The 13,583-nt window shown below is 37.8% G+C and overlaps 1 protein-coding gene and 1 pseudogene across 3 annotated transcripts; both read right to left on the bottom strand.

Annotated features, from left to right (window-relative positions):
• Positions 1 to 6,093: 6,093 nt before the first annotated feature.
• Positions 6,094 to 9,641, bottom strand: LOC112198780 (annotated as a pseudogene).
• LOC112196359 (translation initiation factor eIF-2B subunit beta) lies at positions 9,091 to 13,562 on the bottom strand. 3 transcript variants are annotated; one of them, XM_024336679.2, is made up of 10 exons: positions 13,235 to 13,562; positions 12,819 to 12,974; positions 12,575 to 12,717; positions 11,895 to 12,131; positions 11,569 to 11,698; positions 11,109 to 11,216; positions 10,910 to 11,012; positions 10,704 to 10,829; positions 10,337 to 10,530; positions 9,091 to 9,798 (listed from the first exon to the last, which is right to left on the bottom strand). In XM_024336679.2, the coding sequence occupies exons 2-10, from the start codon at positions 12,869 to 12,871 to the stop codon at positions 9,708 to 9,710; spliced, it is 1,185 nt and encodes a 394-aa protein (XP_024192447.1). In that variant the 5' UTR covers positions 12,872 to 12,974; positions 13,235 to 13,562; the 3' UTR covers positions 9,091 to 9,707. The 3 variants fall into 3 exon arrangements, with proteins under 3 accessions (XP_024192447.1, XP_040373655.1, XP_024192448.1); XM_040517721.1 differs by lacking the exon at positions 13,235 to 13,562 and having other exon boundaries at positions 11,569 to 11,692; positions 12,819 to 13,059; XM_024336680.2 differs by lacking the exon at positions 13,235 to 13,562 and having other exon boundaries at positions 9,092 to 9,798; positions 11,569 to 11,695; positions 12,819 to 13,059.
• Between the last annotated feature and the right edge of the window lie 21 nt (positions 13,563 to 13,583).

Genomic DNA, 13,583 nt, shown 5'->3' with positions numbered 1-13,583 from the left:
ATGGACTAAATAGTATTTTGCCCTATATATAATTACTCACTTTAATGGCCTGTCAACAAAAAATATTACCCAAATAATTTAAGATTTTTAAAGTTCATAAAACACATATTCTCAAAAAAAAAAAAATTAGAAAATTAAAAATTAAAAAGTTCATAAAAGACATGTAAGTAGTTAAGTACCTACATCATCTGTGGGAAAGTCAAAACTCAAAAGAGGTCTCAAGCATGCGCACGTCGTTATTATAATAAGGGAGGTGAAATCTACACTCCCAAAATTGAAATCCACACTCCCTTTTAATTTTTTAATATTATCTCATCTCCACTATCTTTTTACTTCCTGAAATATCCCTATGTCAAAAAATTGTTTTATTTTCATTTTTCTTTGATTTTCTCTTTTCCTTATCTAAAAACACGACGACAATAGCTTTCTCTTTTTCTCTTCTCTCTCTTCTACAGCAAAACTTTTGGTTCCCGAAGAGTACTGCTGGTAGAAGACATTGAGGCCAACCCAATCCAATCAAAAGTGCTACTGATAGAAGACGATGAGGCCAAAGGGATTGATGTAAGACTTTAGCTGAATTGACCTAGCCTGATCCTATACCGAATCCTACACTGATTTTTCATTCTTTTCCTTGCCGTTTCAAGTTTTGAGTTTTGAACTTCGAGACCATGGGTCGACATGGCCAATTTCGCAGAGAGAAGACTTAAACCTCCATCTCCAACAAATGCAAACATAAGGTACTTATCTTATCTTGATTTAATATGAAGGTTTAATTTTGAGTAATTTTGATAAACTAAGTTCAATTTTCTGTCAAAATATCTAGTTTATGTATCTTGGATTGCTATGGGCTTTGTTAAATTTGACTCGTTTTGATGACTCACATGTTTGGGAGTGAAATTTGACTCGTTTTGATGACTCACATGTTTGGGAGTAAATTCATTGATTTCATCACTTCAATCTAATTTGCAGCAATAGAAGAGATTTTTGTTTTCAATAACAACGTCTAAGATATTTAGTTTATATTTAATCCTTTTGTTGGTTTCAAGTACGGCTCAAACAGTAAGTAAGTGAAAGTTGATGATTGTTCATGCTCACCATTCTGGACAAAAACTAGCTATAATTATGGGTATTTCTAAATGTACCCAACAAATTTCTAAGTATACCCAGCAATTTATTTATATTTAAAATTTATAATTAAACCCAGCAATTATTCCCAAAATACCCACCCAAACAAATTATATGTACCCAACAAACTGAATAAACATAAAAACAAATCGCAACCCTTCAAAAAAATAAAAACAAACAAATCGCAACAATTACAATAAGATAGACATTATGAAAGGATCGCCTATGAACTCGTTATAATAAGATAGACATCCAGATCCAACAATTACAATAGCCAAAAGAGTTCCTTGTAGTTCTAGCTAAGCGTATGGTACATTTCACTACAGCCACCATAGATTGGTACCCATTCTAATATTTGATGCTCATAGTACCTTGATCATGGATATCTTGCAAAAAAAACATCATAACTTCATTTTGGCAATCCAAGTCGGCTTCCAAATATGAGTCTGGAAGTTGCATCCTTGATTAGCATAAATAATCATCAGTACTTTAGCCTTCAGTTTAGCAATGTATTCTCCAAACTCCCGAATCTATGGAAGAGATGCTATTTGCTTACAGTTGAATGAAAGAGCAGAGAATGGAGTGATTAGACAATCATGGATTCATGGGCATGAAAGAATCGAAAAAGTTTCTGAAGCTAAGATTGTTGAATTGGACCATTTCCATACCCTTCTCTTCTCTCAAATACACACCCAATTAAACAAAACCAGCCTCACCTGACCATTACATCAAAACCATTGTCCTGTGGGAAGAGTGATGCTGGTGAAGAACGCTAGGAATTCTGGGATTGTTTGTGCTGGGTGCATAGTTTTGTTAAAGATGTGGGTATTTTGGGAAACTTGTTGGGTTTAATTCAATATTTAAAAGCATATTTAAATATAAATTAATTTGCTGGGTGCACTAAGAATTTTGCTGGGTACATTTAGAAACTGTCACTATATTTTGGTTGTTGTTCATATTCTTGACTTGAGCTGTTATCTCTATATCTACTAGCTGGTGCATAACTATATATCTACTAGCTGGTACATAACTCATATCTACTAGCTACTACTCATATTCAGCCCTTGCTTCTAATTTCTCTGCTCATAGTTTATCGTCTTCTGCTTCCTTGTATCTAATTTGTACTTTGATCTCTGATCTGTTTTGTGTCTAATTTTGTCTTGGGTTAAACTTGAATTTAGTTTGTATTTGTCAAAGACACTTATCTTTTCTTGTTTTCTTCGCATTGTAGGAGTGCATTGGAACCCATGTTTGTTGAGAATATTGGCACATATGTTCTCTTAACTCCGGATCAGGTTATTCAATTATGAATTTAGGCAATACAACATGATAAAAATCTGTTTGTATTTGGTGTAATGCTTGGTGAACATTAGTGGTCTGGAGGATTTTTATTTTTTATTTTTTTATATCTAGAAATTCATTAAAGAAGGGCAAAAGCCACAAAGGGTTTAGGGTGTTTGGAAGGAGTTTTGTTGTTTGGTTTTAGTTTCATTTTACTATAGTTTCTTCTTGTTCTTCCTTTGTGGCCTAGAGGATTTAAGAAGGAACATTCAGCTTAGCAACGTGTTCTTTTCATTTGGAGTGATTGTTTGATATAAGGGTTTTTCATTTTGATGATTAGTTTTGTTTTTCTCTTTATTGCAGGTTTTTGGATGGAAGACTGGACTTTTATAGAAAAGATGAAGTATTTGTGTGAATGCGAGATGAATATGAAGATAGAACTACATTTTTAAATTTTGATAATGAGCGTCTAAGTTGGCTCAAAATCAGTCCTCTTCTTTTTTATCTCTCGCAGCATATAAGAGTTTTGTATATGACATATTATTATGTAAAACACATACATTAATGCTCTCTGTCTTCTATCTTGTACTTTGGTGTGAAAGTGTTTGTTTAAGAGTTGCAGATGTATAAGATAGATGTATAGATGTTTAAGAGTTGCAAGAGAAAAAAAATCTAATGGATTCTGATTTACAACGAAGATGGAAGATTCTAAGATAAATGTGTAGATGTTTGACAGAACTAAAGATTTTTAATGGAAGATTCTAAGATATATATTCATATATAGATGTCTAATGGAGAGAGAAAAGAAAAGGAAAACAATATTTTAACACAGGGGGCATTTCAGGAAGTGAAAACATAGTGGAGATGAAATAATACTAAAAAATTGAAAGGGAGTGTGGATTTTAATTTTGGGAGGTGTAGATTTCACCTCCCTATAATAATCATGGTTACTTTTAACAAATTACAGAATTGAGAAATCTCTTCTATGAAAGAGTGAAAAAATATCCTTTTATCATTTAAGCATTGTCTTCGAAGATGACCAATTCTATCCTCACGTCGGAGTGTGGGATTATGGGGATTCTTAACACTAATAACGAAGGACAATACTTGAATAAAACAGGTGTATCATTTTTCAATTCTATTCTTCTCGATTTCATTGGAGAAGGAGACTAGGAGAAGTAGGAAGAAGGAGAAGAGAACAAATGCTGAAGAAAAAATAAGTGAGACACGTAATACATGGTCATGAAGGGCTCCCCAGCAAGTATTGTCCGTTTCTTCCAATAACGAATTGGAATTGAAAGGATTACCGCTTTTGCCGGACGGATAGAGGTGTTCAGAGAACGGTGGTAAAAGGCGTACGACTACTATTAGGGTTTAGGAGAAGATTACGTACTCGTTATAATAATTTCACTGATCAACTTCTTTTCCCAATCTTTGCCAAAAAAAAAAAACTTCTTTTCCCAATCTTCAAATCCAATTTTTTTTTTTTGGAATAGGGGATCAATTAAGCTGTCTCAAAACTAGCCAAAGGCTGATGATAGGAAATACCTAACCAGTTTAATGGACAGGTCCAAATAGACAAAAACTAAAAAAAAAAAATTAATATCCTCCTAGGCTCCAATAGAGCTAGCATTAGGAAATTAAACCTTAAAACAATAAAAGCTAAAACATAGGCTCGATGAGAGGCCCAGCCCACTACCGAAACCCTAGTTGTTGCCGTCCTGTTCGCACCGCAAACCACGCACCGTCGCCGAGGTACGGCCTGAAACAAAACACCCAGAAGTTCCATCATGATATCAAATCCCAAAACACAAATCAAGAGAGAATCAACAACCAAATGGATGAGATCCCTCACAAAAACATCATTTTCTCCACCGACGAGATCGAGAAGAAACCATGACAGCCGACAAGGGTCTAAGATCCCAAGCATAGAAACAGAACAAGAACAGTAATAATGGAGAATGAGGTGTAAAAAACCCCCCAAGCAGTCGTTTTCTTTCCCTGAGGCACCACACCAAAGACCCCCAAGCAGTCATTTTATTTCCTTGAGGCACCACACCAAAGACCCCCAAGCGGTCGTTTTCTTTCACTGAGGCAAAGACCCCAAGCGGTCGTTTTCTTTCACTGAGGCACCACACCAAAGACCCCCAAGCAGTCGTTTTCTTTCTTTCCCTGAGGCACCACACCAAAGACCCCCAAGCGGTCGTTTTCTTTCCCTGAGGCACCACACCAAAGACCCCCAAGCAGTCGTTTTCTTTCCCTGAGGAACCACACCAAAGACCCCCAAGCAGTCGTTTTCTTTCCCTGAGGCACCACACCAAAGACCCCCAAGCAGTCGTTTTCTTTCCCAACTCGCTCAGGGAAATACAGACCTCCAAGTATTTCTATAAATACAGAGTTGTGCTTTTTGAGAATGCACGAGGAAGTTTTCTCTATAAGACCCCAGTGTGTAAAAATGAAGCCATTATTCCAGAAAATCAGCTGCCTCTTTAATGGTCCTCCTCCTGGTGACCAAGATGCAGAAGCGCCTAGGTACCGCAACTTGGATTGGGCAAATATATTTGTTGTCTTCTGCTTGGCATCAGCCATTGCTATAGCTCTCCTATCAGCTCAAGTCTACTCTCAGCTCCCTCTAACCTTCTACTTCCTCTCATTCACCCTCATATTCTCCTTTACCTGTTTCTTCATTGCCAAATTCATTCACTTGAGCCGTCCCCAACCGGCTCAAGTTCTAGACCGATTTGGCATTTTCTTTGGCGTGACAGCATTTTTCATTTCCATTACAATTCCGTTTCCTTTGTGGTTCAAATGTACCACCGGTTTCATCTATCTGCTCTCCTGGCTTGCAATTCTAGTTTGTAAATGATGATTATATTTTGGGGTCGCTCTGTTCTTCAATTATCATTTTCTGTGTGGTTCGTCTGTTTTACCTTCATTCATGTGGTCTATTAATTTGCAATCTCATTTTGTAGTTACCGCTATGCTTAGCAAGAAAGTAACATAAATATAAGCTCCTAGTTCTACTACGACTTGTTCAGTTATTAGTCGATGTTTTTTCAATTTGGTCCTGGACATTTGTCCTTATTTTGGGAATGAAGAAGGCGTAGTTGTTCCTTGTTAGTAGCTATCTCATGTCTAACCGTCTATCGAATGGTGTTGTTTCTTTTTTGAACCATTCTGGTCGAATAAATGTTGCAAGTACCAAGTGATACTTCCAGAGCTATGTTCCTGTGGATTGCAAAAGTTGTATCTCCTCGTTCAGCATGATTAACAAAATAAAAAGATCCTGTAAACATTTGTAGTTGAAAGTGTAACATGGCGAAAATTGAATGTATACAGATTATAACTAGGGGTTTTAAATTGAATACGCGGGTGTACAATTTCTAAAATGGCTCTTTCCCCTTTGCCATCATCCTACGGAATAGATTGGCTGCACTTCCTGATAATAGAAAATGCACACTTGACCCAGAGATTAAGAAAAGAAAAGACAGAAAGAAAACGGATAAAGGTTTATGGAATCAAGATAATCTCGTGTCAAATTGAATTTTGTTGAAATTAGAAGCTCCCTCCGGTCTCTGAAACATGATTCCAACTATCCGGGCTTAACCTTTCTGAACAAGGAAAGAGAAAGGTACTCAAGGAAAGGATGTGACTCGAGATTTCATTAAATAACAGACCTACTCTGCCTCAAAGTTCATTTTCAGAAACATATTTCTACAAAAATGCCTCGGCTAGAATACTGAAGCTGACACTTGCTGCTTGAGATATGCTGTTCATGACATCAATGACTTCTGGCTTCATAATCACTTCCTTGTTAGATGCGTTGCAAAGATAGTAAAACGACCCAATTGCATAATTCACCTAACAATCGATGACTTATCAATTATGATGTATCATTCATACAATAAATCAAGTGAAGTTTAGAAATACTGAAATACTATTAAAAATGCACAGATGAGACCAGATACAGACAAGTATGGTACTTTTTGGATGGAATTGAAGTTATGTTAATTACTATTTCCTACTTACAGTGTTTCTAACTGGGCTTGATAAACATTGAATAACAAGGGGGGTTACCACCACACTGAGTGATAATTGCTGCATTGGCCGGATCTACATCACTTAAGATACTGAAGTTAAATCAGATACCAAAATCGTGCACACTAGTGTTATCTACTTACTATAGATGGTTAGTTTCAGAAACTAAGAGCTGCAGACCAATGTCATGGGATCAGCAAAAGGATAAACATCTAGACTCACCGGGGCAACAAATGCAGATCCCACCTCCCCAAACTCCACAAGCTTCTCATTTGGTTATGTTATGCAGTCCAGAAAAAGTTCCACCACATTGAGCTGTTTGTAATTTTTTAAAAGGATCAAATACTTGTTACTCCTCATATTTTTCCCTGAAAAATAATTTGGTCCCTCACCTTTTAAATTAAACTGAATAGTCATTATTCTCTCTAATTCTCATATAACAAGTCCAAAATGATCCGAAATGACTATTATGCCCCTCATTTTCTATTTTTATTTTTATTTTTTCTCTATTTTTTTTATTTTTCTCCTTTTTTTTTAATACTCTCTCTCTCTCCCTCCCTCCCTCTCTCCTGGCCGCACGGTCTCTCTCTCTCTCCCTCGACCTCTCATCTTCTTCTTCCCTCTGCAACCACCGGAGAACACCATCTCCGGCCACCATTTCATCACGCCGCCACCTCCAATCGATCCAGCACCCAAATCCGACCCAAGCCCAAGCCTCACCATCGACATGCACTGCCTCTCTCACTCTCTCACTCTTAACTCCGGTAATCGGAACGAAACTCCTCGCCGGCTGTGCCCTCATCCGTCTCTCTCTATCAGCCTCGTCCGGCACAAACTCGGCAATCACATCATCCACAATGCTATCACAAGACAATCCTTTGGCCTTGTCACCATCCCTACTTTTATTAAACACCGGCGACGTGAACATCGACGAAAGCCTCTGCTTCCCCATCATCTCCGCCGCCGCCGTAAGCGACGAATTGGGCTTTTTGGGCCGTGGCTCCTTCTCCTTCTTCTCCACCGTCTTCCTCCTCTTAGGCCTCATATCGCCATCCGATTCATCTGACGACGTAGGAAGCCCGTGGCGGGTCCAGTCCTCTTCCTCGCCGTCGTCGCGGTACCCTAGGCCGTCGTCGTCCTCGATGAAGTCCCCGAACTCCTCGCTTTGCTTGGCGATGATGGCGTCGTACTCGTCCTCGTCGACCGTGTAGTAGATCGTCTTCTCCATCTTGATCTGGAACTGGTCGTCGGCGTTTTCAGAGCGGCTGCCGCCTTGCTGGAGAGCTCAGAGGCGCTCCAAGGCGCTGGACCGCGCCGACACCTCGGTTCCGGCGCCTCTCTGTCACGATCGGTTGCTCGTCGTCCGCCATAGCTCTTCTCTCTCTCTCTTCTGGATCTGAGTGTCTGCGTCGTCACTTTGTTTCTCTCTCTAGGTTTTCAGAGGCTTCATTTTGATAAAAATGGTCTGGATTCAACTGGTGATGGTGGCGCTGTGAGATGGTGGCCGAAAGTGGTGGTCTCCGGTGATGGCAGAGGAAGAGAAGAAGAAGAGAGGTCGAGGGAGAGAGAGAGAGACCGTGCGGCCAGGAGAGAGAGAGAGAGAGAGTATAAAAAAAGGGAGAAAAAATAAATAAAAAAAAAGAAAAAATAAAAATAATAATAAAAATAGAAAATGAGGGGCATAATAGTCATTTCAGATATTTTGGACTTGTTATATGAGAATTAGAGAGAATAATGACTATTCAGTTTAATTTAAAAGGTGAGGGACTAAACTGTTTTTTAGATAAAAGTATGAGGAGTAACAAGTATTTAATTCTTTTTAAAATACTCGTAGGGCTGAATTGGTATACAGAACATGTAACCTTCATAGCCAAATCAATTCAACATCAAAGCAAGTATCTTATACCTGGCGCAAATATGTATAGTTGTAAGGATCATAAGCAAAATTCTCCAAATTAGCAACAATTTTCTCTTTTGTTTCTGCAAGGGAAGAACAGATCTGAAGTTTAAGAGTTCACAAAATTTCGTTCAAAAGATGAACCACAGATCATCATAATATTTACAACACAGGATAGAAGAGGAAATTAAACATATTGAAACCATAACAGAAGCATACAATTTTGAACGAACAAATCATTTCCTGTACATACTTCCCAAGGATGAAAGAACCTTCAAACCTCAATCAATCATCACTTCATAATCATGATTACACACAAATATTCGACAAGAAACACTGAAATACCACAGAAGAAACTATAGCAGAAACACAGAGGACATGGTGACATCTCAGTACATAAGCTCTAGGTATGAACAGAACTACAGAAGCTATGCGATCCACACGGCGAGATTACCATGGAACGAAAAGTCAACATATCCTAACTATCTAGAGCAACAAAAATGCAACACAAATCTTCCAGTAACATTGAAATAGCAAGAAAGACATGAAATTGAGTCACCAAACACGACACACCTTCACTAGTAGCACTCTGAAATTGATCACCAATTCCTGCAACAAAAGTTTATGTATATGGCCAAGTAAAACATTAGGATCAACTCCAGCATACATAAAGCGAAAACCAAATGTATAAAATTAGAACAAACAGTAGGACGGAGGTAACCTGAAGGTATTGCAGCCTTGAAGTTCCATATCTTCCAGTTCGCTCTTCTTCTAACTGATCGTTGGTAAATATTGTATGCTGTTGTTCGTATTCAAAAATTCAACTTTTTGTTAATACAATGCTATCAAGTGCTTTGCCTCTACGGGAACATTCACATTCAATTTCAAACCTATCATTCATTGATACTGCCTATACAATCTTTGCAGCATAAGCATTCCACAGTAAGTTAAGATCAGCAATGTCAGCTCCAAGAACATTAAGGGCTCATCTGCAACTCTACTTGTTGTCAAGATGTGCAGTAGTGGATTGCCATGTGAGAATGTGAAATTAGCCAACATTGATCTGAATCTGTAAATGTCAAGCACACGATTACTCACATCGCTACTGCTCTTGCTTGTGCTATCTCAAAGTGATCTAACAAGTAAAGTACTACATTTCTTGTTCAGTTTTGCTTATGTGCTGGCTGCACTTGAACTTCCTCTGTTCTTTAGTTCAAATATCTGTGCTTGATCTAAAGAGTAGAAAATAGCAAAAACTTTGTGATACTTGAATATGTATAAGGACTGCAATGACTAACATTCTGATGTTACATAGTATTTGAAAAAGTACAGAAATAGCTCCTTTATGGAGTTAGAGAATTCAATTTCAGGAAGCAGGTTTTTGTTGCAGAACTATATCGTCAGCAGAGTAATAATCCGAAATGAGCCTGTAGATGTATGATGGATGATAACCCCCTCTGCAAAGGAAATGAAAAACAACCTATAATAAGAGTCTGGAAAACATCATAAAGTAAATGTTATACAAAATGGGTACAACTGGTTATCATATCAGTTAAAAAAATGATGGAAAACAATTGTGTAAAGCACCCAAATTTGAATACCCCTCTCACAAAACTAATGTGACTGACTCATATGAACAATCATAAATCTCTTCCAATTTAATAAGGAAATGGGAATGACTGCTTGGGATGTCCTTCTACCTACTGTCTCCAGACATCCCATGTTAGCCGGACACTTCGTTTGTGACCTACTGAAATGGGAAACATGAAAGAATACCATAGTGAAACTTTGAAAGCAAGTGTATCCAGGAATGTTATATTTGAGCTGTTTTTGTAAAACTTAACCAAGAAAACTAATTAATAGAACAAAGAAAAAAAGAATTGACACGGAAAATTAATATTGAACACTGAGAATGATATAGTAATTTACACAATAGCACGATATGAATGGAAACTTTGAATTAAAGCTGCATGAAGGAAGGAAAAAAGGTCTTACATTTCAGTAACAAAAAGACTGACTAGCTCGGGTGGCACATAATCAAATGCAGGATTAACAACATGCAAAAGAGCAGCTCCACTGCCAACACTAAAATCCATGCAATCTGAGAAGTCCCCAAAAGATAATAGCTCAGATGGACATCTCATATCATTCAGCAAAACCTCTGGATTGTTAGGAAACAGTGGACATAACTGAAACAAACAAGGGAAGATTAAGAAAACAATATTCAAATAGGGGAAGAAACTTTACATTTTCAGTAGAATGTAAGTTATCATGGGGCAAAGTCATAATCCTAATATATCCAAACATGAGCATTTAAACTAACATCCATTGTCTTATTTGTTCAGGTTTTCTTATGCAATACCTTATGAGTGCCACCAACCACAACAAATGGAACAGCATGCCTTTTTGCAGCAAGTGCAACCATATTCATCCCAACAGGGGCTATGACCCCACCATTGGCCATCACAGCATGAACCCCGACTATGACCTGCATGTCAATTGTCAAGTTAAAGCAGCTTGCACATTGATCAAATTTAAGAGAACAAGTATGAAAAAGTTCACAATTACCATGTTAACTCTTGAAATCATGGCAAACACTGAAGAGTCAGGGATGACGGTTGTTTGCAAATGCTTTTCAGTTAACTCGTTTGCAAGCACATGCCCCAAATGCCTAAGAAACCACCAAGTAAGAAACAAAAATGTATAGAAGAAGAAGAAGAAGAAGAAGAAGAAATAACAACAGAATAGATTCAGATCGTGGACAAACTTAGGAGCACCCTCGGCTACATAGACCTGGAAAGATCTTTTCTTCTCCTTTGCAGCATAGAGGAACTTCTTGACAGTCCTCGAGTGACCTAAGGTTAGTATCACCTCACTGAAAAACAGTTAAAATTTTAAATTAATAATTTAAATATTAAATTAATAATTAATACACAAATTTCAATTGTCTATCTTAGTGCATAGACTATTGCGCAAGTTAAAGAAACAGAAATCTCCAATTCACAACTGCTGCATAACCCTTTCAAAATATGGACTATCAAAACAGAAACATATATTCATGAGTTACGACAACAAAAAGGTTTTAACCCAGAGAACGACATCACCGAATGCATACTACATATCAGAAATCAAATCCACATGAGTAAAAACAAAATGTGTCATGAGATATGTTTCAATATGCAGGAAACTCAATGGCTGAATTTCTAGTTTGGGAAAAGAGTTTATACTTTTGATGTATAAGCTCCAACGACTGGTCTGCGATCAGTTCATGGCAAGTATTTATATCCTCAATGAGATCATTAACTCCCTCAATGATCTGGTGTTTAAATTGCCAGCTACTCGGAGTTTTATCTGCTGCTACAAATTAGGAAAATTTATGTCAACTCTTGAATAATACTTACATATTAAACTTAAGTTTTTCTTTAATAACAAATAGTAATGTTGCAGGCATGAAAATAATGAAACAGTCTTAGATAACAGTGTAACTGGATTCTTGTAGTTTATTGTATGTACAAGAATCCAGTTATTAACGAAACATTCTTAAATAACTTGCCTTTTCCCTCAAAGTGGCAAACCAAGTTGGGTTTGCTTTCAAGCTGTGCAACCAAGGAAGGTGGATGGAGAATTGTTTGGGAAATAGCATCAGATAATAGAAATGGTTTATCATCTTCCTCAACAATATCTCCATCATCACCCTGGGAGACTAAAGTCAATCCTCCAACTTCCGGTGAAAGATCCCCATCCCTAATGATGCGCAGAACACGCCTCACAATGTTCCCAACAGCAAGCTCTGCATTTTCCCATAGTCAGCATGTTCATTACAGAAAAATACACCACAAACTAAAAGCTATACATACAACTATAGAAGTACAGCAGACTCCCATCTATCAGTAAATGTGGTTCCACTAGCCTAGTCCTCGATCAGTAATTGAATGAAAACGACTTAGAACCATCTCGGGACTTGATGATCAAAATTCCCATGACTAATAACAATTCTAGGTAACCTCAACATTATAATCAACATGACATATTCAGGTCCTTCTATTGTAAACATCTGCAACCTCAACAGGTTCTTGCAACCCTCAAATTCAAATTATGGAGATTATATGTAACCTAAGTTGTGTAAAACACCTTGTCCATTGAAAGCTTAGTATTTTCATGAACACATTCTGTTCCAATCAAATTCCAAACACCCTTCTAGTCTCTTCCTAATTACAATTAGAGCATACATACCAACAGGGTTAGCAGCAATAAGCTGCTGACCAACATCTCTGACGACCTCAACAAGGGCGGCTGAAGTCACCCTCTGCTGGGATATTACCGTCCGTAACAACTCCGCCGTCAGCCGAGCAGTCTCTCGTGAACCCTCCACCTTCCTACAGCCACCAACAGGCAAAGATCAGTAAATACGACACACCGTTTGATTTGTACAGAGACACATGCATGCATGTTGCATTGGAACAATCATAAAACTCACCGTTTCCGGAGCTTGGTGGCGAGTTCATTGACGAGAGCTTGAACTTCCGCCATGTTTAGACTAAACCCAAAGTGAAGAACTACGAATTTGATTTGATGGTATCACAGAGACTTCGTAGAAGACCAAAATCTTTGTTAGGGTTTGTGAGGACTTGATCTACACGGAACAATATGAGGGTTTGGTTAGAAAGAGGGAGATTATGTTAAGCGGTTTCTTATCTTGGAGTGCCTATTCCTTTTTGTTTTTGGAAAGTTGAAGTCTTTAAGAAAATCAGTTTCTTTTGCCTTTTTCATTGACAAGCATCAAATTTTTAAGCATCTAATGCGTTTTAATGAGATTTGGTATTAATTCTATATGCCATAGTATTGTTCGACACCAAAATCAAAGTTGCAAGGGAGTAAAGGGACAATTCTTACAAATGTGACAAAGAGAGACCAATCACTTTGGTACATCCTATGATTCAAACACAGATTTTATGCCAAAGAGAGCAATCTTGGCACTTCTATGAACCTTCAAGGGCGGCAGATAGTGCTGAAGAGCATTGGGTGTGGCAAGAATGATCAACAGTTACGCATGTCCACAGGAAGGTAGACAAGCTGAGAGTTTTTCTTCCAGTCCAAGTGAATTTCTAATCATGAGTCAGGGAAGCTATACAGATTCCGGTGCATCTAATTTTATAGGAAAACTGCACCACCAAGTGCATCTAATTTTATAGGAAAACTGCACCACCAATTGTAAAGTGATTAAGTGAACCACACCACATCG

Source organism: Rosa chinensis, chromosome 4 (genome assembly GCF_002994745.2).
Source record: "Rosa chinensis cultivar Old Blush chromosome 4, RchiOBHm-V2, whole genome shotgun sequence".
Classification (NCBI taxonomy): domain Eukaryota; kingdom Viridiplantae; phylum Streptophyta; class Magnoliopsida; order Rosales; family Rosaceae; genus Rosa; species Rosa chinensis.
The sequence above is the reverse complement of the archived record's forward strand: the minus strand, read 5'-3'. Positions and strand labels throughout refer to the sequence as shown.

Bases quoted from the DNA above. Each gene is read 5' to 3' on its own strand.
- LOC112196359 (XM_024336679.2), bottom strand. From the start codon at position 12,871: ATGGCGGAAGTTCAAGCTCTCGTCAATGAACTCGCCACCAAGCTCCGG. The intron at 10,531-10,703 runs GTATTGCATAAG...TGTTTGTTTCAG, and splicing joins TGGTTGGTGGCACTCATAAG to TTATGTCCACTGTTTCCTAA. The intron at 9,799-10,336 runs GTAAGACCTTTT...TTTCCTTTGCAG, and splicing joins AGTCTTTTTGTTACTGAAAT to AGGGGGTTATCATCCATCAT.